A 27317-nucleotide genomic window follows, 5' to 3' on the forward strand; every position below is an offset into this window, starting at 1 on the left:
GCCTGGAATGGGAAACTGTCCCTAACATTTACTTTCCTGTTGTGGGAAAACCAGACAGAACCCCTACCTAGGACAGAAGTGAAAAGTGTTCTATGTCCCTATCCTAGCACAGTCTAATACAGTGCACAACCTAGGTGTTCTATGTACATCATCTCTATTGAGTTTCTGAGAAATAAGGGAGATGACAGCTTCAGGGGAGGTAAGATGCCCAGAAGCCACGGTTCTGGCACTGTTTGTCCTGGGTTGGAGAATCAAGAGCCCGCTCTATTAAAAGGACATTCAACAGGGGTGCAGCCAGGCATGGTGGCTCATGCCTGTAATCCCAGCACTTTGGGAGGCGAGGCAGGTGGATCTCTTGAGATCAGGAGTTCAAGACCAGTCTGGCCAACATGGTGAAACCCCATCTCTACCAAAAATACAAAAATTAGCTGGAAGTGGTGGTGGACACCTGTAATCCCAGCTACTAGGGAGGCTGAGGCAGGAGAATCACTTGAGCCCTGAGGCAGAGGTTGCAATGAGCCGAGATAGCGCCTCTGCACTCCAGCCTGGGTGACAGAGTGAGACTCCATCTCAAAAAATAAATAAATAAATAATAAAAATCAAAACGGGTGGTTAACATAGAAGGGTGCCTAGGAGTTAGAAAAAAATATTGGCCATTGACAAAAATTTTGAGACTTGAGTTGTATCCAATTGGGGAAGGCTCTTCCACAAACACTTTATAAATTATATAATTTTCGTTGCTAAGCAGCATTTTGTTTGATTGTAATTTCTTTGTTTGGAGTGTGGTAATATGCTCAAGTTCACGGGGTGAGTAAGTGACAGGGCTGGGACTAGACTCCCGTTCTGAATTCTTCTAGAGCCCACACTCTTCATTCTATTCCTCTCTGCCTAGAGCAGACTTTGTGCTCTTTAATTCACTTTTGTTCTCAATACTCCCAAATATATCTCAGGGGTTAAAAAGAAGGATTCTGTGCCCAAAGAATTGGATTGGAATACATAGCCAAAGCAATAAAGAATATAAAAATAAATGAAAGCTATGAATAAAGAGGAGAAAGAGATATTATTCAGTGACAATATGATCATCTACATATGCACAGTCAGATAACCTCAAAATCCGGGACCACACAATCATCCTGAACAGCTCCTTCCCCTTAAGAAGTAAATCAATTAAAACAGAAGTCACATAAGAGGCTAATGCTGGCTATTGAAAAGAGTAAATCAGCGTCATTTTTCTCTGACAACCCACCACCTACCCTGGACTCCCTGCTTTGTGTTATAATTTCTTTACCCCACATTAGCCCTGGAGCACAGACTTGCAACGTTTGCAGTAAGAACACTGCCCAAGAGTTTGCAGGGATGTGGCATTTCCCAGGAAGCCTTTATTCAGAGAGGCAAGAGAAAATAAGGAGGACACCCATAAATAAATACTGGAAAGACAACCACACCAAAAGATAACGGGGCGATCTACCCAAACCTGTTCTCAGCCTAGAATGCCCCAGGCAGTGCAGTCAGACTGAGCATCCTCTCTTTTACCCTTCAGAGTTCTCAGTGAAGTGAGAGTTTTGACCTAAGGTGACCTCAGTTAACTAGAGGGAGGATCCAGGGTCTGGCAGATATCAGGGAGGACCTTGAATGAAGAACAGGAGGAGCCAGAACAGTGATGTCCCATAGAAACCCAACTCTGCTGTCTGTCTGCACAGGACCCAAACATCCCTGGCCTAACGTGGCTCATCAAAACTTCAGCCTAGATCTCGGAGGACCTTGATCTGAGCAGGATTCATGGCATGGAAGGTGGAGTCCCAGGACTGGCCAATAGCGAAGTGAGGTTCTTGAGTGAGTAAAAAAGGGAAAACTAAACCCACAAACAAGGGGACTTCTCGGAGCCCAATCCATGTTTTTAACCCTGGAAAGCCCTAGGCAGAGCTATAAAACTGGCTTGCCCCTCATTTCAGCCTGAAGGGTCTCAGGGAGGGGAAGGCTTTGTCTAACGGGGCAGCCTCAGTTCTTCAGAGGTTTCTTGGGCCTAACTAGAGTCAAGATGAAGACCAAGCCGGTGCGGTGTCTCAGGCCTGTAATCCCAGCACACTGGGAGGCCGACGCGAGTGAACTGTTTGAGCCCAGGAGTTCGAAACCAGCCAGGGCAGCATGGCGAAAACCTGTCTCTAAAAAAAAAAAAAAAAAAAAAAAAATTGGCCGAGCAGCAGTGGAGCACCCCTGTACTCCCAGCTACCCAGGAGGCTGAGGTGGGAGGATCGCTTAAGCCCTAGGGGTCAAGGCTGCAGTGAGCCAAGGTCACGCCACTGCGCTCCAGCCTGGGGGACAGAGGGAGACACTGTCTCAAATTAGCTGGGCGTGGTGGGGCCCACCTGTAGTCCCAGCTATTCGGGAGGCAGAGGCAGGAGAATCGCTTGAACCCGGGAGGCAGAGGTTGCAGTGAGCCAAGATGGCACCACTGCACTCCCGCCTGGGTGACAGAGCAAGACTCTATCTCAAAATAAATAAATAAATATAAACTTTTTTTCTTTTTTTTAATTTTAAGGCAGGGCTCTGGCTCACGCTTGTAATCCCAACATTTTGGGAGGACGAAGCCAGCCTCATCGCTTAAGCACAGGAGTTCGAGGACTGGGAGGTGGAGGTTGTGTTAAGCCAAGATTGTGCGGCTGCACTCCAGCCTGGAAGACGGAGAGAGCCCCTATCATAAAAAAAAAAAAAAAAAAAGAAAGAAAGAAATATGAGGCCCACTGGTGCTAACCAGGGAACCTCTCTCCAAAAGAGGGACCTACCAAAAGCCCTAACCCTGTTTCAGGTCTTTGAAGCCCCAGGACATGGTCCGATAACATGCCTAGACTTCCCCTCTAGGGACTATGGGAGGGGAGGATTTTGGAGGTTGGCGGACTTCGCTCAGTAGAGGTGTTACTCTGCTCCACTTAGTATCAAGGTGAGAACCCTGAATAAGGACCTAGGGACCACTGACTCCAGAGCAGTGGGGTCCCAGCGTCTCACCCCCTGCTGTCAGCCCTCGGGAACCCCGAGCGGGACGTGGCTCACCCTCACTTCCGCTTTGAAAGTGAGGCCGTTGGCCTGACAGATGCAATAGCTTCAGTCAGGTCCGCAGCCTAGCGTGAATTCTTAGAACTGATCCAGAGTAAAGGTAAGAACCCTCAGCGGGGACTGAAGGGACAACTCCCTGCCCATTACAAAAGGGGACCCACAACGCCTCACCCTTGTGGTTGACCCTGGGAGGTCCTAGTTGAGTTCTGTCTCGAAAGGCTCCCAGAGGGAGGGTCTTTCACTAAGGGAGCAGCCCCAGTTATTCAGCTGGAGGGGACCTGGACCCTAACTGGAGCCAAGGTGAAGTCTCCGAGTGCTAAAGGACAGAATCTCTTCCCAGTAGGGGCGTCAACAGAAAGCAGCAGCAGCCCTACTGGTTAGCATCCCCCTGGTTAGCACCAGTGGTCCTTGTCTTTTTAATTTTTTTTATTTTTTTTTCAGACAAGGTCTCACTGCTGCTAGCCAGTTTAGAAGGCTCCAGACAAGTGTAGTCATAAGCGGAGGCCCTGACTTCCCTGTCCAGGGGGGGAAGTGTTCAGGGAGATGAGGGTTTTATTTGGAGGTTGGCGAACTCAGGTCAGTAGAGGGAGAAATTTCAGGCTGTGATAAGATACCAAGGTGAAGACCCTGAATGAGAATCTAGGGACCGGCGACTCCAAAACAGTGAAGTCTCATAGACTTCCACCCCTGTTGTCAGCCATCAGACCCCAGGAAGCTGTGAACAGATAAGGCTCTTCCTCACTTCCTTGGAAGTGCTTTGAATGAAGGGGAGGATCTGGAGGTGAGGGGCACGCATCCCTTCGGCAGAGGGTGAATTCCTTGGACTGTCTGGAGTCAAGATCAGGACCCTGAATGTGAATGAAAGGGACCACCATCCCCCAACCTATAACAAAGAGGGCCACAGTAAATCCTGCCCCAAAGTCTTCCCTGGGAATACCTTGAAAGCTGTCTGACAGATAGCTACCTGGAAAGGCTCAGGGAGGGAAGGGCGTTGGTCTAAGAAAGTAGCCCCAGTTCAGCAGGTGGAAGAGACACTTGGGTCCTAACTGGAGTCAAGGTGAGGGCCCTGAGTGCTAATGAAGGAATCTCTCTGCAATAGAGGTGTCAACACAAACAATGTCCTTGCACTCATTTTGCAAGCTCCAGGCAAAGGTATTCATAGGTGAGGGGTCCCTGACTTCCCTGTCTAGGGCCTTGTTCTGAGGCTGGAGGACTTAGGTTAATGGAGGGAAGTGTCCCACATCCTACTAGGAGTCAAGGTCAGAGACCTGAGAGAAAACTAAAGGGAACACTCTCTCTAAAAAGTAGAGTCCCACAAATTATGCCTCTTCTCTTAGCTCCGGGAAGCCTTGGAATAACATCAGCCCCCCTTACTGCCTACAGAATGCCAGAAAGGTTGAACTAATTACATGCCCCAGTTCTGCAGAGGGAAGAGTGAGGAGACCCAGAGCCTTACAGGGGTCAGAGTGAGGACCCTGAATGAAGACTAGTGATACAACTCCTCCCACATAAAGAAGAGACAACAAAGAGCCTCCCACTCCCCACTTGCAGCACTGACGAGGCTGGGCATGGAGGTCCAGGTGTATGTGAACTCACCTTCTTTTTTTTTTTTTTTTTTTTTTGAGACGGAGTCTCGCTCTCTCGCCCAGGCTGGAGTGCAGTGGTGCAATCTCGGCTCACTGCAAGCTCCGCCTCCCGGGTTCACGCCATTCTCCTGCCTCAGCCTCTCTGAGTAGCTGGGACTACAGGCGCCCGCCACCACGCCCGGCTAATTTTTTTTGTATTTTTAGTAGAGACGGGGTTTCACCGTGGTCTCGATCTCCTGACCTCGTGATCTGCCCGCCTCGGCCTCCTAAAGTGCTGGGATTACAAGCGTGAGCCACCGCGCCCGGCCGAACTCACCTTCTTTTAATGGCATTAGGTTGCTGAGAGCCTTTATCTAAAGTGAGGGGCATCAGCTCAGCAGAGGCAGCTGTCCTAGGTCCTATCTAGAGACAAGATGAGGACTATGAATGAGGTGTCAGGACCCCATTAAGCCCAGGAAAGAGTAGGACTCCACAATGCTGTTAGCACCTAGTTCCTCCTGTCAGGGGTGGTGAGGCTGAGACATTCCTTCACCTCCTCTTAGGTGGTCCCAAGGAGATGAGGACATTTGCTGGAGGTGTCAAATTTAGTGCAGCACAGGGGAGGAGACCCAGCCCTGACAGTTTTTATGATGGTCCTGAATGTGAACTGAGAGAAACCTCCTACCCCAGAGTAAAAGGAGATCCACAAGGACTAGACATGCCACGGCTGCTCTCAGTCCCAGTATACACAGAACAGGGCTGGCAGGCTGTGGCCTAAGGCACACTCTAATTACTTTCACAGGGTTCTCAGAGGACAAACTGATCAGAACAGAAGCCCTCTGGGTTTCTAGAGCAGTGCTCTCACAGAAAACTGCAGAGGCGGCCTTCTTTTAAATCCAAAGTTGTACCTCTCCGCTGAAGGCGCTCATACCCTCTCTTTCTCTCTCTCCTCCAGGTGCCTGTATCACCTGCCCTTCTGCTGACACTCCTGCCTGCTGTTCCTGACTACAGCCATCATGCCTCGGGGTCGGAAGAGTACGCTCCGTGCACGTGAGAAATGCCAGCAGACCCGGGGTCAGACCCAGGATCACCAGGGTGCTCAGATCACTGCAACTAACAAGAAAAAAGTATCCTTTTCATCCCCTCTTGTTTTGGGGGCTACTATCCAGAAAAAGTCTACTGGTAGGTCAGGTAGTGCTCTCAAGAAGCCTCAGAGAGCACTATCCACCACTACATCTGTAGATGTTTCTTACAAAAAGTCATGCAAGGGAGCCAACAGCAAAATTGAGAAAAAGCAAAGCTTCTCTCAGGGTCTATCCTCCACTGTGAGGTCTCGCAAAGACCCTCTAACCATGAAGGCAAATATGTTGGTGCAGTTCCTGATGGAAATGTACAAATTGAAAAAGCCCATTACGAAAGCAGATATGCTAAAAATTGTCCAAAAAAGCCATGAGAATTGCTTCCCTGAGATCCTTAAAAAAGCTTCTTTCAACATGGAGGTGGTATTTGGTGTTGATTTAAAGAAAGTTGATTCTACCAAGAACTCCTATGTCCTTGTCAGCAAAATGGATCTCCCCAACAATGGGACGGTGACTCATGGCAGGGGGTTTCCCAAGACAGGTCTCCTGCTGAATCTTCTAGGCATGATCTTCATGAAGGGCAACTGTGCCACTGAGGAGAAGATCTGGGAATTCCTGAACAAGATGAGAATATATGATGGGAAGAAACACTTCATATTTGGGGAGCCCAGAAAGCTCATCACCCAAGATTTGGTGAAGCTTCAATACTTGGAGTACCGACAAGTGCCCAACAGTAATCCTGCACGCTATGAATTCCTGTGGGGTCCAAGAGCCCATGCTGAAACCAGCAAGATGAAGGTACTGGAGTTTTGGGCCAAGGTCAATCAAACTGTCCCTAGCGCGTTCCAGTTCTGGTATGAAGAGGCTTTGAGAGATGAGGAAGAAAGAGTCCAAGCTGCAGCTATGCTCAATGATGGCAGTAGTGCCATAGGCAGAAAGTGTTCCAAGGCCAAGGCTAGCAGCTCTTCCCACGCCCAGTGAAGTTGAAGCAAATTTTGCATTTTGTGGTTAAAGAGGGCAGTCACTGTTCCAAGGAGTGAAGGACTGGGTGTTACTGGAGGGAACACACTGTATAATACCTTTTGTTTCTGTTCTAAATGGATAATTTGAAGATTTATCTGTATTTGGGGGCATATTTTTCAAATGTTCCTTTTATTTAACATTGTAATCTAAGTTTAGGATTGATATTGGTCACATTTGTTGTTTAAGAGTAAAAATTTTGCTGTTTTGTAAAACAGATTGAGAAAAGTTCTATCTTATTTAGTGATATGGTGCAAGATAACTTGGAATTAGAATAAGCATTTCCTTGAAAATGTTAAAAAAAAAAAAAGTCAGCAGTAAAATGTATGGCACTAAGAAATAGAGAAAGAGTGTAAGATGGTCAATATTTGGTTTCCTAAATGCTTTTACTCTGTGTTTTAAGAAAATGAAAGATAAATAACCATATATGTCTGGCTTACTTAAGAATGTAGAGTTAAATCATAATAAATTAGACCTCATGCTGACACACTCGTTCTCTAAGTGTTAATTGAGCATCTGCTCTTGGAAGGATCCATGCTAATACTGGGAGGGCTAAGAAAAAGAAGACATAGCAACTGACCTTAAAATTATAAGGTCGAGAAGCAGCTATCATCTAAGGAAAATGGTGATATACACTCTAAAACCAAAAGGATACATGATAAGAAGGGAGGGAGGTGGTTCCACATGAGAACAGTCAAGTATGAATTATCTAATCAAGGCGGTGTTGGGCCTAAGGAAAGTGCAGGTCCCTCAATGGGAGTCAATCTAAGTGAGGCTCCATGGTGGGCTGGATGAGGCTGTGGGAAAGGTGAGCAGGGGCCAGGCTCTTAGAAGTTGCCTCTCAGAGGTGCGAGACAAAGCTTGGAATAGGAAACAGTTCTTAACACTTACTTTGGGATCATGGATAAATCAGGGAGAATCTGGGGTAGGAATGTGTCCTGTGCTCTTGTCCCAGTACAAATAAACACAGCACACACTAGGTGTTTTGTGCACATCATCTCCAGCCAGTTTCTGAGAAATAAGGGTAATACCCTCAAGGGAGGTGGGAGGCCCAGAAGCCACTGTGCTGGCACTCTTTGCCCTGGGCTGGGGGATCCAGAGCCTGTTCCATTAAAAGCGCATTCAATTAGGTTACCTCATGTGTGATTTGGCAAACTCTAGGCAAGGTCTAGATTTTGAGAGGTGGTTAAATGAATCAAAATAAAAGTGGTTTAGATGGAAGGATAGCTGAGAGAGAGGGAAGTTTTTGGTCCTTGAAACTCATTTTAGAATCTGTGTTGCATGAGGAAGTCGACCTCATACTAATATTGAATGATCTATCAAGTAATAAGGAAATATTATTTAGTTTTCGTTTCTAGGTAGCACTTTATCTGATAGGGCTTTCTTTGTCCTAGAATATGGTATAATCTCTGACATCTCCTGCATTGAAAAATAAGTCCTAGTGTAGTAGATTGCAATGTCAGGGTACAAATTAATCATAAGAACTGGCACTATTATATGTCTCAATACATCTCAAGCACTTTACATACATTGTATACATTTTACCAGTCCTACAAAACAGAGCTTATCAAACCCACTTCACAGATAAAAAGCCTGAAGCCCACGGTCTATTAATGTGTCCAATTTCACATGGCTGGTAAGTGACAGGACTGGGACAAGACCCCCAGTCTGAATTAGTGTAAAGCACACTCTGTTCCATGCCTCCCAACCTGAGACTGACTGTGTCCCCTTATTCACTTTTCTTCTCACTACTCCCAAACGTATAGCAAGTGATGAAAAGATTCTGTACCCAATCTGCTGGACTGAAATATAGAACCAGAGCAAGGAAATTACCAAAATGGTCGAGAGGTGTGAATTAAGGAGAGAAAGATAATATTTGGTGACAATAAGATTACATACGCAAAGTCAGATAAACTCAAAAGATCATGGGGTCACATTCTAAAATTCTGGACTGTCCCCCTTTTTATAGGAAGTTAAATCTTTTCCAAGAGAAATACAGAAGAGGGTGGTAAAGAGAAGAAATAGATTAATTTTTTTTTTTTTCTCTGACAGTATGACTTCTATCCTCGGGCTTCTGCTTTGTGTTACAGCTTCCTTATCTTACATCACTCCTGGGACAGGGATGCATTGTCTGCAAGGTTTATTGTAGGAAACGGATCAAGAATTTTTAGGGATGTGGCATTTCCCAGGAAGTCATTAATTAAGGGACAAGAGCCAAGATAAAGACCTTCATATAGGTGGACTGAGCAGAACAACATGCCAGACAGAGTTCTTAGCCTGAGCATCTCCTCACTTATTCTTCAAGGTTCTCAGGGACTTGTGAGTTCCTGCATCTCAGGTCAGTAGAGGGAGGAGTCCCATTCTCTGACACATACCAAGTTGAGGACCCTGAATGAAGAATGAGGGAAGCACTCACCCAGATAGACTTGACAGGATGTGGTTGAACCTGATTTCTACTCCAGAGGTCTTAAGAAGGTAAAGACCGTGATCTGACTCAGGTCCATAGAGGAAGTCCTGGCTGACTCAGGTCCATAGAGGAAGGATACCTAATGTGTGTCAGGAGTAAAGTGAGTACCCTGAAGAGTGCAGGAACCACCAAACCCCTGTCAGTGGGGATCCCACAGAATCCTCCCTATTGTCGTTTCTGAGAGATTTAGGCATGAATGTCAGACAGAGGCACCCTCATATCCTCAGTAGTAACAGAGAAGTGAAGGTCTTGTTCTGAGGTGGGCAATCCCAGCTCAGCAAAGGGAGGAATATTAAGCCTTCCTGTGAGTGAGATTTAGGATCCTGAGTTAGGACCTGAGTAGGACAATCCACCATAAGACCACAACCTGTCTACCACAGCTGCCACTTTTGGGAGACTATGGTCAGTTGTGGCCAGATAAGGCCACCCTCTTCCTCCTATCAGATCTCAGGGAGGTGCAGGCCTTTTAAACGGAGAGGTCTTCAGGTCAAAAAAGAGGGGAGCCCCAGGATCTGCTAGGAGCCAAATCAAGGAAACCGAATGAGAACTGAGGGGACTGCTCACCTCTGAATAGAGAGGACAACAGAGTCCACCCCCTGCATAACTCTTAAATTGCCAGAGCAACATGTAAGGCTGAGGACTCACCATCACTTTTTTATTTTTTTAATAATTGACCTTCTTTTGTAGAATAGTTTTACGTTCACAGCAAAACTGAGCAGAAAGCACAGAGTCTCATAGGCATCCTGTCCTCCCACAGACACAGCCTCCTTCATATCAACCTCCCAAGCCAGGGTGAAACATTTGTTACAATTGAGAATACGTGGACACATCATTATCACCCAATGTCCGTAGTTTAGGATTCATTCCTGATGCTGCACATTCTGTGGTTTTAATATTTAAAAATGTATAATGACATATGTTTACCACCATAGAATCATCCAGAATTGTTTTACTGCCTTAAAAGTTCTCTGTGCCTGATCTATTTATCTCTCACTCTCCCCAACCCTTGGAAACCACTGAACTTTGTACTGTTTCCATACTTTTGCCTTTTCCAGAATGTCATATAGATGGAATTATGCAATGTGTAGACTCTCCAAATTGGCTTCTTTCACTTTGTAATATGTATCTAAGTTTCATCCACGTCTCTTTGCGGCTTGATAGTTCATTCCCTTTTAGTGCTGAATAATATTTTATTCTGTTAATTTATCCACTCTCCTTCTGAAGGACATATTGGTTGCTTCCCAGTTTGGGCAATTATGAATAAAGCTACTATAAACGTTTGTGTGCAGATTTTTTTTTTTTTTTTTGTGGACATACCTTTTTCAACTCATTTGGCTAAATAACAAGGAGCGCACTTCCTAGATCATATGATAAGAGTATGCATAGCTTTGTAGGAAACTTACAAACTGTCTTCCAAAGTGGCTGTATCATTTTGCATGTCCACCAGCAATGACAGTGCCCTCCTGTTGCTCCACATCCTCATCAGTATTTGAGGTTATCAGTGTTTTTGATTTTGACCATTCTTATAGGTATGTAGTGGTATCACATTATTGTTTTAATTTACAAGTCTCTAATGACATGTGATGTTGACCATCATTTCATGTACGTATTTGCCTTCCGTGTATATTATTTGTTGAGGTGCCTGTTTAGATCTTTTGTCTATTTTTAATAGGGTTGGTCAGTTCTTATTGTTCAGTTTTAAGACATTTTTGTATGTTTTGGTTAACAGTCCCTTATTAGATATGTCTTTTGAAAATAATTTTTTCCCAACCTGGGAGTTATCTTATTCTCTTTGTGGTATCTTTAGCAGAGCAGAAGTTTTAATTTAGCGAAGTCCAGATTATCAATTATTTTCTTTCATAGATGCCCATCACATTTTATATCAGAACCAGAAAAGATGAAATTCTTGGTCTGAAGTTGCAGTTATCAGTCAGCAGAAGAGACAGTCCACAACCCTGCATGGAATCCAGATGAGGATCCTGAGTGCAAACTCGGGACCTAAAGAGCCCAGGACAGAGAGAGCACTAAATGCTTCTAGGCAGGGGTGGTGGGTTGAGGGGCCCCTAGACGTCCCTCATCTGGGTCCCAGAAAACTAAAGAGTCAGTTTCACAACACCAGTAGAGGGAGGCTCAGGCCCTGCCAAGAGTTGACATGATAATTCTAAAGGTAATCAGAGTGGATCCTCTCCAAGCCAGAACACAGAAAGCCCCACTGCGAGCCTTGTTGTCACCCAGTCAGCCCCAGGCAGGGTTGGCAAGCTGCAGCCTAAGGCACGTTGTAACTTCCTCAGCTGGCTTCTCAGGGGACAGAATGACTAAGAACAATAGCCCAGTGAAAACTTAGAGCAGTGTTCTCAAGGAATCCTGCAGAGGCGGCTTCTGAAAAGCCAAGGTAGTATCTGCCTGCTGAAGGTGTTCTCAGGATTTCATTTGTTCTTCTCCGGGAACCACATCACCTGCCCTTCTGCCTACATTCCTGCCTGCTGTGCCTAACCACAGCCATCATGCCTCGGGGTCAGAAGAGTAAGCTCCGTGCCCGTGAGAAACGCCAGCGGACCCGTGCTCAGACTCAGGATCTCAAGGTTGGTCAGGCTACTGCAGCAGAGAAAGAAGAGTCTCTTTCCTCTTCCTCATCTGTTTTGGGGGATACTCCCTCCAGCTCCCTTGCTTTTGGCATTCCCCAGAAGCCTCAGAGAGAGCCACCCACCACCCCTGCTGCTGCAGCTATGTCATGCACTGGATCTGATGAAGGCAACGAGAGCCAAGATGAGGAAAATGCAAGTTCCTCCCAGGCCTCAACATCCGCTGAGAGATCACTCAAAGATCCTCTAACCAGGAAAATGAAGATGTTAGTGCAGTTCCTGCTGTACAAGTATAAAATCAAAGAGCCCACTACAAAGGCAGAAATGCTGAAGATCATCAGCAAAAAGTACAAGGAGCACTTCCCTGAGATCTTCAGGAAAGTCTCTCAGCGCACGGAGCTGGTCTTTGGCCTTGCGTTGAAGGAGGTCAACCCCACCACTCACTCCTACATCCTCGTCAGCATGCTAGGCCCCACCAACGATGGAAACCAGAGCAGTGCCTGGACTCTTCCGAGGAACGGGCTTCTGATGCCTCTCCTGAGTGTGATCTTCTTAAATGGCAACTGTGCCCGTGAAGATGAAATCTGGGAATTCCTGAATATGTTGGGGATCTATGATGGAAAGAGGCACCTTATCTTTGGGGAACCCCGAAAGCTCGTGACCCAAGATCTGGTGCAGGAAAAATATCTGGAATACCAGCAGGTGCCCAACAGTGATCCCCCACGCTATCAATTCCTGTGGGGTCCAAGAGCTTATGCAGAAACCAGCAAGATGAAAGTCCTGGAGTTTTTGGCCAAGGTGAATGACACCACCCCCAATAACTTCCCACTCCTTTATGAAGAGGCTTTGAGAGATGAAGAAAAGAGAGCCGGAGCTCGGCCCAGAGTTGCAGCCAGGCGTGGCACTACAGCCATGACTAGCGCGTATTCCAGGGCCACATCCAACAGCTCTTCCCACCCCATGTGAGATCTAAGGCAAATTGTTCACTTTGTGGTTGAAAGACCTGCTGCTTTCTCTGTTCCTGTGATGCATGAATAACTCGTTGATTTATCTCTTTGTTGTATTTTCCAGTGATGATGTTTCTTAAAATAGAAAGTTTATTTAGATTCAGAATATAAATTTAGAAATGGCTTGCATCACACATTTATTGCTGTTTATCAGGTTGGTTTAGTGATAAGAATTTTGTTTTTGAAATACAAATAGAAAATCCTGAAATAATTTTTGTGATACAGAGCAAAATAACATGGCATGGGAGTAAGGTTTTCCTCAGAAATTTAAAATAACTCCACAGTAAAATAGGTAGACTCTGAAGATAGAAAGAGAAGAAAAGTAAAAGTTGCTTTATTTGTGGTTCATCTTACTCAGTTCAGTCTTTTTTGTTCATAAATTTAAAAGTTACATACCTGGTTTGCTTAGATTATTCAAGAATGTGGAGGCCTGGGCCAAGGTCAATGACAGTGTCCCCATTGTCTTCCCTCCATTAAGAGAAGACTTTGAGAGATGAGGGAGAGAGAGCCAGAGACAGTGTTGCAACTGGGCCTGGCATGTTTCAGTGTGGTGTCCAGCAGTGTCTCCCACTCCTTGTGAAGTCTGAGGTATATTCTTTACTTTTGATTAAGAAAACACTTAACCTTCTAATTAATGGAGGGCCAAAGGGGAGTTGGTGGGAACACCATATATAACATATTTGTATGTAAAATGATTTATCTTTTCTTTTTCCTGTTTTTCAGTGTCCTTTTTTTAAATTGTAGATTTATTTAGTTTCAGAATCTAAGTTTATGAATGGCATGAATCACTAATTTATTAAAATATATCAGGTTGGAGAGTGAGAAATTTTGCATTATGTAAAGCAATTTAAAAATCTTTTAAGTGTTTTTCTGTGATCTAGAACAAGATAATATGGCATTGGAATATGGAATTTATAAAAAGGAAATTACCTTGCAATAAAGTTGGTGGGACCAGGAAGTAGAGAAAAAAAAAGTAAAATGTGGTCAATTCTTGCTTTGTTTTATTCTTTTTAGTCTTTCTTTGTAAAACTGAAGTATATGTACCCGGATTGGCTTAGCTTTTTCAGGAATGTGGGGGAAATTAAATAGCAATACATTTGACTTCCTTGTCACTTACACTTTAATTGTCCAAATGTTAATTGAGCAGCTGTACTTTGGAGGGCTCCTGGCTAGCACCGAATAAGCTAAGAAAACAAAAAACAAACAAACAACAAAAAACCCCAATCCCTGTCCATAGAATTTTAGAATCCAGCAGAAGCTATCATATAATGAAGGTGATGAGATACTCCCTAAGACCTAAAGACAGGTGAAAAGAGGGGATAAGAAAGAAGGTGGGGGTGTTTCCAGCAGTGGAATCTAGTGTAAATGCCCTAAGCAAGGTAATTGAGACTTCGGGAAACTGAACATACTGCAATAGGAGGTAATTTTATGTCCTGGCATAGTGCCTAGATGGGGCGCACTGAGCAGGGGTCACACACTCAGATGGTGGATCTCACACTTGAGAGATGGAGACTGGAATGAAAAATTGCCTTTTACAGTTACTTTGGGATTGTGGAAAAACCAGAGGGAATCTTTGCCTGCAGCAGAGATTGAAAGTGGCTGGTGCTCTTGTCCCAGTGCAAGTGAAGTGAATCCAGTAGACAAACTAGGTGTTTTATGCACGTAGTCCCCAGGGTGTTTCTGAGAAATAAAAGTGATACTCCTTTAAGACTGGAAACTCATAAGCCACTGGGCTAATACTCTGCTATCAGCTGGGGAGCCAGAACCCATTCCATTAAAAGGAATTTTTTTTCCTTTCATGTGTTTTTGCAAATTCTAAGGGAGATCTAGATTTTTGATGGTGGTAAAGTGAATGAAAACAAGAGTGGTTTGGATGAAAGGCCAGAGTTGGTAATTGAACCAAACCCTAGAAGGTTTGAGTTGCTTTCAGCTGAGAAAGACAACTCCACACTCAAAATATGATTTAATATGGAAAAGTTATTTAGAGTTTCTTTGTAAGCTGCGTTTTGGGCTGATTTGTTGTTCCATGTCTTAGAATGCTCTATATTCTTTGTTATCTCTTGGACTTAAAGAAAATCAGCAGGGAGGATGATTTCTTCTGTAGTTGAAATAATCATAGCAATAACAAGTATTGTTTAAAGTCTCAGTGCACACCAGGGCTTTGCACACTTTCACCACATTCCACCAGTCCTACAAGACAAGGCTTATCAAGCCCATTTCACAGATGTAGAGCCTGAGGCTCATAGAGTTTGGTAATGTGCCCAAGTTCACACAGCTAGTAAGTGATAGGGCTGGAACTAGATTGCTGGTCTGAATTCCTCTAGAGCCCACACTGTTCCACTCCTCCCAAACTGAAGCTTACTGTGAATTGCTTCATTCATTTTCTTCTACAACCCCAAAGTGTGTCTCAGGTAAGAAAGAAGAGGTCTCTGTACCCTAAACACTGGATTGGAATACATAACCAGAGCAAGAAGAATACCAAAATAATTGACAGATGCGAATTAAAGAGAAAAAGAAATAATAGTCGGTGACAACGTGATCACCGACAGAAGCAAAATTGGATAGCTTCAAAAGATCAAAAGATTACAAAAATCATCTGGCTCCACCCTTTTCTGTAGAAAGTAAAACTTTTAGAACTACCCTTTGGTTGGTGAAGTGAAGGAATAGATCAGCATTTTCTTTCCCTGACAGCACAACATCTGTCCTAGGCTCTCCGCCTTCCGTTTCAGTTTCCCAACGTCACATCACTTCTGGGACAGGGACCTCTTCTCCGCAAGGTTTGCAAAGAGCAAACTGGTCAAATTTTTGCAGGGATGTGACATTTCTCTGGAAGAGTTTGGTCAAGAGACAGAAGCCAACACAAGAACTCTCATGAATGAATGGTGGGGAGAAAACCACTCCAAAATATAAGGGTTCATCCAGACCCTCAGGAGAGTGACCTCAGTTCAGTAGATAGAGGAGTCCCAGGTTCTGATACATGTAAAGGCAAGGAGCATAAATGAAGACTGATGGAAGGACCCAGCCAAAACTGTGGGGTTCTATGGGGTCCTTTCCTTACTATCTGTTTTTGCAGGTTGCAAAAGGACTGTGATCATATGAAGATCATCCAGGAGTCCAACTCGAAATTCTCAGAAAACAGGACCTTGATGTGAGAGGAGCAGGTTCAGGTAAACAAAGGGTAAGTTACAGGTTTGCTCACTTGTCAAGGTGAGGACCTGAATATGGACTAAGGGTAGCACCCACATGGCCTCACAAAGTCCCCTCTGCTGTCAGCCCTAGGAAGCCTTGGCGGAGATGACAGGCTGTTTTCTGCCTGGAAAGTCTCAGGGAGATGACTGGTTCCGTCTAATTGGGGCAGCCTCAGTTTTACAGAGGGAAGAGGCCGAGACCCTAACAAGAATAAATGTAGGGCTGTTAAGTGTTAAGAGGGGACTCCACCAGCAGACGAGGCCCCACAGAATTCATCCCCTGTTTTCATCCCCTGTTTTGAGGCATCAGACAGAGCTATCTACCTAAGGTGCCTCTCATTTCCGCCTGGAAGGTCTCAGGGAGGATGGGGAGTGTGGGGCCTGAAGGGAGTAGCTTCAATTCCGCCTGGAGAGGAAACCAGAGTCACGGTGAGGACTCTGAGAGCTGATGAGAAGGCCTCTCCCCAGAAAGGGACTTTTCACAGAGCCCTGCCACTGCTGTCAGGCCTGTGAGGCCCAGGCAGGGGTGGCCTGTGTGGCACGCTCAGATTTCCACCTTGGGGGCTGAGAGAGGTGGGGCTATTGTTTGGAAGCTGGCGGATTTCGGTCAGCAGGCGGAGTCGTCCCAGGCTGCTAGATACTAAGGTGAGGACCCCTAGTGGGGACGTAGGGACCAGCGACGCTAGAACAGTGACGTCCAGTAGCGTCCTACCCCTGCCCTCGGCCACGGGCTGCCGGTTGTGACGCATCCTCACTTCCTTTTTGTAGGCGAGGACCCGAGCGTGCTGAAGGGGTGGGGTGCAGCGTCTGGACAGCCGAGGGTGAATTCTCAGGACTGGTCGGGAGTCAAGGTGAGCACCCTGAGTGTAAATTGAAGAGACCACCCCCACCCGTAATAAAGAGGTCCCCTCTAAGTCCCGCTTCTGCATTTGGTCCTGGGAGGCCTCAGGTAACCGGATGGGTAGCACCCTGACTGTCTCTTCAGCGACTTAGGGAGACGAGGGCTTTGGCCTAAGGCTTATAGACTCAAGTCAATAGAGGGAGGAGTCCTAAACCCTACTACCCGTAATCCCAGAACTTTGGGAGGCCGAGGCGGGTGGATCACGAGGTCAGGAGATCAAGACCATCCTGGCTAACACGGTGAAACGCCGTCTTTACAAAAAATAGAAAAAATTAGCCGGGCGTGGTGGTGGGTGGCTGTAGTCCCAGCTACTCAGGAGGCTGAGGCAGGCGAATGGCATGAACCCGGGAAGCGGAGCTTACAGTGAGCCGAGATTGCGCCACTGCACTCCAGCCTGGGCGACAGAGCGAGACTCCGTCTCAAAAAAAAAAAAAAAGTCCCGCTCCTGCTGTCGGCACGCCCAGGCCCCAGTCAGCCTTGGTGGGATGTGGCCCACTAAGACTGTGAACTTAGGTCCAAGGAATATGAGAACTTTTGTCTACAGGGGCATGGTCGTAGGACCAGTCGATGGGTGGAGTCCCAGAAAGAGTGCCGAGTGGAGGTGGAGACACTGAATGAGGAAATGGCGGCTACTCAATACACAAGGGAGACAACTGCGCCTGATGCAGTCCCTGGGAGTCCCAGGCCAGAGCTGGCAGGCTCAAGTACTCCCCAGCTTCTGCCTTCATGGTCTTAGAGAGAGGAGGGCCTTGGTTTAAGGCCTCACTGCCCCAGTTCAGTAGAGAGATAGGAGTCATATGCCAAGACAGGTGTCAAGGTACAATTTCTGTATGAGGAATGAGGTAACCATTTAGTCCAGAACAGGCAGGAACACAGTCTTACCTTGGCGTTCATTCCTTAGAAGCCAGGGTTAGAACTCTCAAGCTGAGATGCCCCTCATTTCCTTCGGGGACTGTTTCAGGTACATAATGGCTTTGGTTTAACATGAAAGCCCTTGTTTAGTACAGGGAGGAGGCCCAGTTCCTAAAAGATGGTGATACTGAGGGAGTATGAGGGGACCCCCTCCAAGAAAGAGGTAACACAGATAGAGCCCTATCCCCACTGAGACCTGGGAGATCCAGGTATGGTGACATGCTGAGTCTCACTCACTTCTTCCTAGAGCATCTCAGGGAAGTGAGGAACTTTATCAAAGGGGGCAGCCTTATGGTAGCAGCTAGACGATTCCTAGGTAATTCCAGGAGTCAAGAAGAAGACCCTGAGAACTGGGGGAACCATTCATCCCATAAGAGTGAAAAAAACATGGAATTCCTTCCTGATTTTCTTTTTTATTTAAATTTTATTATTATTATACTTTAAGTTTTAGGGTACATGTGCACAATGTGCAGGTTTGTTACATATGTATCCATGTGCCATGTTGGTGTGCTGCACCCATTAACTCGTCATTTAGCATTAGGTATATCTCCTAATGCTATCCCTGCCCCCTCCCCCGACCCCACAACAGCCGCTGGAGTGTGATGTTCCCGTTCCTGTGTCCATGTGTTCTCATTATTGAATTCCCACCTATGAGTGAGAACATGTGGTGTTTGGTTTTTTGTCCTTGGGATAGTTTACTGAGAATGATGGTTTCCAGTTTCATTCATGTCCCTACAAAGGACATGAACTCATCCTTTTTTATGGCTGCATAGTATTCCATGGTGTATATGTGCCACATTTTCTTAATCCAGTCTATCGTTGTTGGACATTTGGGTTGGTTCCAAGTCTTTGCTATTGTGAATAGTGCCGCAATAAACATACGTGTGCATGTGTCTTTATAGCAGCATGATTTATAGTCCTTTGGGTATATACCCAGTAATGGGATGGCTGGATCAAATGGTATTTCTAGTTCTAGATCCCTGAGGAATCGCCACACTGACTTCCACAATGGTTGAACTAGTTTACAGTCCCACCAACAGTGTAAAAGTGTTCCTATTTCTCCACATCCTCTCCAGCACCTGTTGTTTCCTGACTTTTGAATGATCACCATTCTAACTGGTGTGAGATGGTATCTCACTGTGGTTTTGATTTGCATTTCTCTGATGGCCAGTGATGATGAGCATTTCTTCATGTGTTTTTTGGCTGCATAAATGTCTTCTTTTGAGAAGTGTCTGTTCATATCCTTTGCCCACTTTTTGATGGGGTTGTTTGTATTTTTCTTGTAAATTTGTTTGAGTTCATTGTAGATTCTGGCTATTAGCCCTTCGTCAGATGAGTAGGTTGCAAAAATTTTCTCCCATTGTGTAGGTTGCCTGTTCAATCTGATGGTAGTTTCTTCTGCTGTGCAGAAGCTCTTTAGTTTAATTAGATCCCATTTGTCAATTTTGGCTTTTGTTGCCATTGCTTTTGGTGTTTTAGACATGAAGTCCTTGCCCATGCCTATGTCCTGAATGGTATTGCCTAGGTTTTCTTCTAGGGTTTTTATGGTTTTAGGTCTAACATGTAAGTCTTTAATCCATCTTGAATTAATTTTTGTATAAGGTGTAAGGAAGGGATCCAGTTTCAGCTTTCTACATATGGCTAGCCAGTTTTCCCAGCACCATTTATTAAATAGGGATCCTTTCCCCATTGCTTGTTTTTATCAGGTTTGTCAAAGATCAGATAGTTGTAGGTATGTGGCATTATTTCTGAGGGCTCTGTTCTGTTCCATTGATCTATATCTCTGTTTTGGTACCAGTACCATGCTGTTTTGGTTACTGTAGCCTTGTAGTATAGTTTGAAGTCAGGTAGCATGATGCCTCCAGCTTTGTTCTTTTGGCTTAGGATTGACTTGGCGATGCGGGCTCTTTTTTGGTTCCATATGAACTTTAAAGTAGTTTTTTCCAATTCTGTGAAGAAAGTCATTGGTAGCTTGATGGGGACAGCATTGAATCTATAAACTACCTTGGGCAGTATGGCCATTTTCACGATATTGATTCTTCCAACCCATGAGCATGGAATGTTCTTCCATTTGTTTGTATCTTCTTTTATTTCATTGAGCAGTGGTTTGTAGTTCTCCTTGAAGAGGTCCTTCACGTCCCTTGTAAGTTGGATTCCTGGGTATTTTATCCTCTTTGAAGCAATTGTGAATGGCAGTTCACTCATGATTTGGCTCTCTGTTTGTCTATGATTGGTGTACAAGAATGCTTGTGATTTTTGTACATTGATTTTGTATCCTGAGACTTTGCTGAATTGCTTATCAGCTTAAGGAGATTTTGGGCTGAGACAATGGGGTTTTCTAGATATACAATCATGTCATCTGCAAACAGGGACAATTTGGCTTCCTCTTTTCCTAACTGAATACCCTTTATTTCCTTCTCCTGCCTGATTGCCCTGGCCAGAACTTCCAACAATATGTTGAATAGGAGTGGTGAGAGAGGGCATCCCTGTCTTGTGCCAGTTTAATTTTTTGAAAGGTTTTTTGTGTCTCTTATTTCCTTCAGTTCTGCTCTGATTTTAGTTATTTCTTGCCTTCTGCTAGCTTTTGAATGTGTTTGCTCTTGCTTTTCTAGTTCTTTTAATTGTGATGTTAGGGTGTCAATTTTGGATCTTCCCTGCTTTCTCTTGGGCATTTAGTGCTATAAATTTCCCTCTACACACTGCTTTGAATGTGTCCCAGAGATTCTGGTATGTTGTGTCTTTGTTCTCGTTGGTTTCAAAGAACATCTTTATTTCTGCCTTCATTTCGTTATGTACCCAGTAGTCATTCAGGAGCCGGTTGTTCAGTTTCCATGTTGTTGAGCGGTTTTGAGTGAGTTTCTTTTTTGAGGCGGAGTCTTGCCCTGTCGCCCAGGCTGGAGTGCAGTGGCGCAATCTCAGCTCACTGCAAGCTCCACCTCCCGGGTTCACGCCATTCTCCTGCCTCAGCCTCTCCGAGTAGCTGGGACTACAGGCGCCCGCCACCACGCCCGGCTAATTTTTTGTATTTTTTTAGTGGAGATGGGGTTTCACTGTGGTCTCGATCTCCTGACCTCGTGATCCGCCCGCCTCGGCCTCCCAAAGTGCTGGGATTACAAGCGTGAGCCACCGCGCCCGGCCGAGTGAGTTTCTTAATCCTGAGTTCTAGTTTGATTGCACTGTGGTCTGAGAGACAGTTTGTTATAATTTCTGTTCTTTTACATTTGCTGAGGAGAGCTTTACTTCCAACTATGTGGTCAATTTTGGAATAGGTGTGGTGTGGTGCTGAAAAAAATGTATATTCTGTTGATTTGGGGTGGAGAGTTCTGTAGATGTCTATTAGGTCCACTTGGTGCAGAGCTGAGTTCAATTCCTGGGTATCCTTGTTAACTGTCTGTCTTGTTGATCTGTCTAATGTTGACAGTGGGGTGTTAAAGTCTCCCATTATTATTGTGTGGGAGTCTAAGTCTCTTTGTAGTTCACTCAGGACTTGCTTTATGAATCTGGGTGCTCCTGTATTGGGTGCATATATATTTAGGATAGTTAGCTCCTTTTTGTTGAATTGATCCCTTTACCATTATATAGTGGACTTCTTTGTCTCTTTTGATCCTTGTTGGTTTAAAGTCTGTTTTATCAGAGACTCGGATTGCAACCCCTGCCTTTTTTTGTTTTCGATTTGCTTGGTAGATCTTCCTCCATCCCTTTATTTTGAGCCTATGTGTGTCTCTGCACGTGAGATGGGTTTCCTGAATACAGCACACTGACGGGTCTTGACTCTTTACCCAATTTGCCAGTCTGTGTCTTTTAATTGGGGCATTTAGCCCATTTACATTTAAAGTTAATATTATTATGTGTGAATTTGATCCTGTCATTATGATGTTAGCTGGTTGTTTTGCTTGTTAGTTGATGCAGTTTCTTCCTAGCCTCAACGGTCTTTACAATTTGGCATGTTTTTGCAGGGGCTGATACTGGTTGTTCCTTTCCATGTTTAGTGCTTCCTTCAGGAGCTCTCTTAGGGCAGGCCTGGTGGTGACAAAATCTCTCAGCATTTGCTTGTCTGTAAAGGATTTTATTTCTCCTTCACTTATGAAGCTTAGTTTGGCTGGATATGAAATTCTGGGTTGAAAATTCTTTTCTTTAAGAATGTTGAATATCGGCCCCCACTCTCTTCTGGCTTGTAGAGTTTCTGCCGAGAGATCAGCTGTTAGTCTGATGGGCTTCCCTTTGTGGGTAACCCGACCTTTCTCTCTGGCTGCCCTTAACATTTTTTCCTTCATTTCAAATTTAGTGAATCTGACAATTATGTGTCTTGGAGTTGCTCTTCTCGAGGAGTATCTTTGTGGCATTCTGTGTATTTCCTGAATCTGAATGTTGGCCTGCCTTGCTAGATTGGGGAAGTTCTCCTGGATAATAACCTGTAGAGTGTTTTCCAACTTGGTTCCATTCTCCCCGTCACTTTCAGGTACACCAATCAGACGTAGATTTGGTCTTTTCACATAGTCCCATATTTCTTGGAGGCTTTGTTCGTTTCTTTTTATTCTTTTTTCTCTAAACTTCCCTTCTCACTTCATTTCATTCATTTCATCTTCCATCACTGATACCCTTTCTTCCAGTTGATAGCAGCAGCTCCTGAGGCTTCTGCATTCTTCATGTAGTTCTCGAAACTTGGCTTTCAGCTCCATCAGCTCCTTCAAGCACTTCTCTGCATTGGTTATTTTAGTTATACATTCGTCTAATTTTTTTTCAAAGTTTTTAACTTCTTTGCCATTGGTTTGAATTTCCTCCTGTAGCTCAGAGTAGTTTGATCCTCTGAAGTCGTCTTCTCTCAACTCGTCAAAGTCATTCTCCATCCAGCTTTGTTCCATTGTTGATGAGGAACTGCGTTCCTTTGGAGGAGGAGAGGCACTCTGCTTTTTTAGAGTTTCCAGTTTTTCTGCTCTGTTTTCTCCCCATCTTTGTAGTTTTTTCTACTTTTGGTCTTTGATGATGGTAATGTACAGATGGGTTTTTGGTGTGGGTGTCCTTTCTGTTCGTTAGTTTTCCTTCTACCAGACAGGACCCTCAGCTGCAGGTCTGTTGGAGTTTGCTAGAAGTCTACTCCAGACCCTGTTTGGCTGGGTGTCAGCAGCGGTGGCTGCAGAACAGCAGATTTTTGTGAATCGCAAATGCTGTTGCCTTATCGTTCCTCTGGAAGTTTTGTCTCAGAGGAGTACCCGGCCGTGTGAGGTGTCAGTCTGCCCCTACTGGGGGGTGCCTCCCAGTTAGGCTGCTCGGGGGTCAGGGACCCACTTTAGGAGGCAGTCTGCCCGTTCTCAGATCTCCAGCTGCGTGCTGGGAGAACCACTACTCTCTTCAAAGCTGTCAGACAGGGACATTTAAGTCTGCAGAGGTTCCTGCTGAATTTTTGTTTGTCTGTGCCCTGCCCCCAGAGGTGGAGCCTACAGAGGCAGGCAGGCCTCCTTGAGCTGTGGTGGGCTCCACCCAGTTTGAGCTTCCTGGCTGCTTTGTTTACCTAAGCAAGCCTGGGCAATGGCGGGCACCCCTCCCCCAGCCTTGCTGCTGCCTTGCAGTTTGATCTCAGACTGCTGTGCTAGCAATCAGTGAGACTCCGTGGGTGTAGGACCTTCTGAGCCAGGTGCGGGATATAATCTCCTGGTGTGCCGTTTTTTAAGCCTGTTGGAAAAGTGCAGTATTAGGGTGTGAGTGACCCGATTTTCCAGGTGCTGTCTCTCACCCCTTTCTTTGACTAGGAAAGGGAACTCCCTGACCTCTTGTGCTTCCCAAGTGAATCAGTGCCTCGCCCTGCTTTGGCTCACGCACAGTGTGCTGCACGCACTGTCCTGCACCCACTGTCTGGCACTCCCTAGTGAGATGAACCCAGTACCTCAGATGGAAATGCAGAAATCACCCATCTTCTGTGTCGCTCACGCTGGGAGCTGTAGACCAGAGCTCTTCCTATTCGGCCATCTTGGCTCCACCCTCCTTCCTGATTTTCATCCTTGGGAGATGATGGACAATTGTAGCCAGATGGGAAAAGTTTCACTTCTTCCTCAGGGAGTTGTGGGGGGCTGCTTTGTATGACTGGATAGGCGTTAGATCAAGACAGAGAAGACACTGAGGGAGGAATGAGATGCGCGTTGACCTAGAGAGTGGGGCTTCACCAAGTTCCACTGCCTCTCAGCTCTGGGAAACCCCAGGCAGAAGTACCCAGATGTGTCATCCCCTCAAGACTAGCCCTGGGTACTCAGAGAGGTGAAGGCTTTTGTTTGAGTCTGGAAGAATCAAGTGGGATTAGAGAGGAGCTCAGACTCTGCTTGAGTGAAGACTAAAGAGAACAACGACCCCAGACCAGTGGAGCCCCATAGAGGACGTGGTGGCTGGATATGATTCAGGCTTTCTTTCATCTTGGGACTATGAGGCAATGAGAATCTTAATCTGATGTAAGGGGCCTCAGGTCAGTAGAGAGAGGATTTCCAGGTTGTGCCAGGCCTCATAGAGAGGACTTGAGGGAACTCCCACCTCATCAGTGGAGATCCCTCAGAGTCCTTCTGTATGTCAGCACTAGGAAGCCCCGAGCATAAATGTCAGAAGTGCCCCTAAATTCCTCTTCAGGAGTAACAGGGAAATGAAGGTCTTAGTCAGATGGGTTAGCAGGAGGGGTGGGAGGCATTTTAGGTCCTCCCAGGAGTCAAACTGGAGACCTTGAGTGAGGACCATGAGTGGGACTACACATCACAGGGCTTCAACCTGCCAGCCACAGCTTTCAGCCTCTGGAGAATATGGGCATTGTGACCAGATACAGCCACCCTCATTTCCTCCATTGGGTCTCAGGCAGATGTAGGCCTTACTATGAGTAAATGTCCTCAGGTGTAGAGAGAACAGAGCTCTAGGCCCTTCTGGGAGTCAAAGTATGGGTGTGGACTGAAGGTACCATTCCCCAAGCCCCCCACCCCCACCCCAAATAGAGGAAAAACAATGATGCTAGCCCTGTCTCTGCACTTAGCTCTCAAAGGCCTTGGCCAAGGGTTGCCAGGCTGAGACTTTATTTCTTTGCATCAGGTCTAAGGGAGGTGACAGCTTTGGTCTGAAGATGCAGCACCAGTTAGCAGAAGATAGGTTCCCAGAACTTAGATATAGATGAGGACTCTGAATTAAGATTGAGGTCCTACTAGCCCAGGACAGAGAGAGTTCCACAGAACTGTCAGCACTGCCATCCTGCCCAGCCCCCGGTAAGGATGGTGGGCTGAAGCAGTACCTCATTTTTCTTTGGTGGATTCCAGGGAGCTTTGAAGTGTCAGCTTCAGAGCAGCACAGGAAGGAGGTCCCAGGCCCTTCCAAGAGTAGATATGAAGATCCTGTATATGAATTGAGAGGGCCCTTGAACACAGAGGGAGTCTACACTGCCAACCTCTGCTGTCACCCAGTCAGCCCCAGGCAGGGTTGGCAACAAGAACCCAGTGGGTTCCTAGAGCAATGCCCTCAAGAAAACCAGCAGAAGTGACTCTCTAAAAGCCAAGCTGGTACCTCCCTGCTGCAAGTACTCACAGGATCTCATTCTCTCTCCTTCAGGCCCCACATCTCCTGCCCTTCTGCTCATACTCCTGCCTGTTTTGCCTGACCACAGCTACCATGCCTCGGGGTCAGAAGAGTAAGCTCCGTGCTCGTGAGAAACGCCGCAAGGCACGAGAGGAGACCCAGGGTCTCAAGGTTGCTCACGCCACTGCAGCAGAGAAAGAGGAGTGCCCCTCCCCCTCTCCTGTTTTAGGGGATACTCCCACCAGTTCCCCTCCTGCTGGCATTCCCCAGAAGCCTCAGGGAGCTCTACCCACCACCGCTGCTGCTGCGGCTGTGTCATGTACCGAATCTGACGAAGGTGCCAAATGCCAAGGTGAGGAAAATGCAAGTTTCTCCCAGGCCACAACATCCACTGAGAGCTCAGTCGAAGATCCTGTAGCCCAGGAGGCAGGAATCCTGATGCACTTCATGCTACATAAGTATAAAATGAGAGAGCCCATTATGAAGGCAGATATGCTGAAGGTTGTTGATGAAAAGTACAAGGATCACTTCACTGAGATCCTCAATGGAGCCTCTCGCCGCTTGGAGCTGGTCTTTGGCCTTGATTTGAAGGAAGACAACCCTAGTGGCCACACCTACACCCTCGTCAGTAAGCTAAACCTCACCAATGATGGAAACCTGAGCAATGATTGGGACTTTCCCAGGAATGGGCTTCTGATGCCTCTCCTGGGTGTGATCTTCTTAAATGGCAACTCTGCCACCGAGGAAGAGATCTGGAAATTCATGAATATGTTGGGAGCCTATGATGGAGAGGAGCACTTAATCTATGGGGAACCCCGTAAGTTCATCACCCAAGATCTGGTGCAGGAAAAATATCTGAAGTACAAGCAGGTGCCCAACAGTGATCCCCCACGCTATCAATTCCTATGGGGTCCGAGAGCCTATGCTGAAACCACCAAGATGAAAGTCCTTGAGTTTTTGGCCAAGATGAATGGTAGCACTCCCCGTGACTTCCCATCCCATTATGAAGAGGCTTTGAGAGATGAGGAAGAGAGAGCCCGAGTCCGATCCAGTGTTAGAGCCAGGCGTCGCACTACTGCCACGACTTTTAGAGCGCGTTCTAGGGCCCCATTCGGCAGGTCCTCCCACCCCATGTGAGAACTCAGGCAGATTGTTCACTTTTTGTGGCAAGATGCCAACCTTTTAAAGTAGTGAGCAGCCAAGATATGGCTAGAGAGATCATCATATGTATCTCCTTTGTGTTCCTGTTAAACATTAGTATCTTTCAAGTGTTTTTCTTTTAATAGAATGTTTATTTAGAGTTGGGATCTATGTCTATGAGCGACATGGATCACACATTTATTGGTGCCGCCAGCTTTAAGCATAAGAGTTTTGATATTCTAAATTTTTTAAATCCTTGAATCTTTTTTGGGTTCAAGAAGAAGAAAGCATAGCTTTAGAATAGAGATTTTCTCAGAAATGTGTGAAAGAACCTCACACAACATAGTTGGAGTCTTAAAATAGAGGAAGAGTAAGCAAAGCATGTCAAGTTTTTGTTTTCTGCATTCACTTTTGTTTTTGTAAAATCCAAAGTTACATACCTGGTTGTTTTTAGCCTTTTCGAGAATGCGGATAAAATAAATAGTAATAAATTATATTACTTGTTCAGTGGCTCATTTATTCTCACCATAAATTGAGCATCTGCTCTTTGTAAGGCTCTGTGATAGTAGTGATTGTACTAAGTTAAAGAAGACCCTTCCCCTGCACACAGATTTTTAGTCTAAGGACAGTTATTATTTAAGGAAGATGGTGAGATACACTCTAACATGTACAGATTTTTTTTTTACATAAAAAAACACTCACTTAAAAAAAAGAAAAAGAAGTGAGAATGGTGGGAGAAGGTTCAGACAAGAGCAGTCAAGTGTTAATTTCCTAGCCAAGGCACTTCGAGGTGTGGGACAATGCAAGTCCCTTATTCGGAGGTCATTTTAAGTTAGCTCCATGGTGAACTGGATGAGGTTGTGATAATCATA

The 27317-nt window shown here is 45.6% G+C and overlaps 3 protein-coding genes across 4 annotated transcripts; all 3 read left to right on the forward strand.

Annotated features, from left to right (window-relative positions):
• The first annotated feature begins 1716 nt into the window (after positions 1-1716).
• Positions 1717-7139, forward strand: LOC129476223 (melanoma-associated antigen B3). 2 transcript variants are annotated; one of them, XM_055268936.2, is made up of 2 exons: positions 1717-1833; positions 5572-7139. In XM_055268936.2, the coding sequence occupies exon 2, from the start codon at positions 5633-5635 to the stop codon at positions 6674-6676; it is 1044 nt and encodes a 347-aa protein (XP_055124911.1). In that variant the 5' UTR covers positions 1717-1833; positions 5572-5632; the 3' UTR covers positions 6677-7139. The 2 variants fall into 2 exon arrangements, 1 of the variants encoding a protein (XP_055124911.1); XR_008654899.1 differs by lacking the exon at positions 5572-7139 and adding an exon at positions 2032-2142 and having other exon boundaries at positions 1745-1833.
• A 4133-nt stretch (positions 7140-11272) lies between these two features.
• LOC129476229 (melanoma-associated antigen B4) lies at positions 11273-12730 on the forward strand. Its single transcript, XM_055268944.2, has one exon. It carries the CDS (start codon positions 11687-11689, stop codon positions 12728-12730), a length of 1044 nt encoding a protein of 347 aa, XP_055124919.1. The 5' UTR covers positions 11273-11686.
• Positions 12731-13287: 557 nt separating this feature from the next.
• On the forward strand, positions 13288-26941 carry LOC129476230 (melanoma-associated antigen B1). Its single transcript, XM_055268945.2, has 3 exons — positions 13288-13359; positions 15845-15949; positions 25339-26941. The coding sequence occupies exon 3, from the start codon at positions 25399-25401 to the stop codon at positions 26440-26442; it is 1044 nt and encodes a 347-aa protein (XP_055124920.1). The 5' UTR covers positions 13288-13359; positions 15845-15949; positions 25339-25398; the 3' UTR covers positions 26443-26941.
• Positions 26942-27317: the final 376 nt, after the last annotated feature.

The sequence above is a fragment of the Symphalangus syndactylus genome, chromosome X (genome assembly GCF_028878055.3).
Source record: "Symphalangus syndactylus isolate Jambi chromosome X, NHGRI_mSymSyn1-v2.1_pri, whole genome shotgun sequence".
In the NCBI taxonomy this organism is placed as follows: Eukaryota; Metazoa; Chordata; class Mammalia; order Primates; family Hylobatidae; genus Symphalangus; species Symphalangus syndactylus.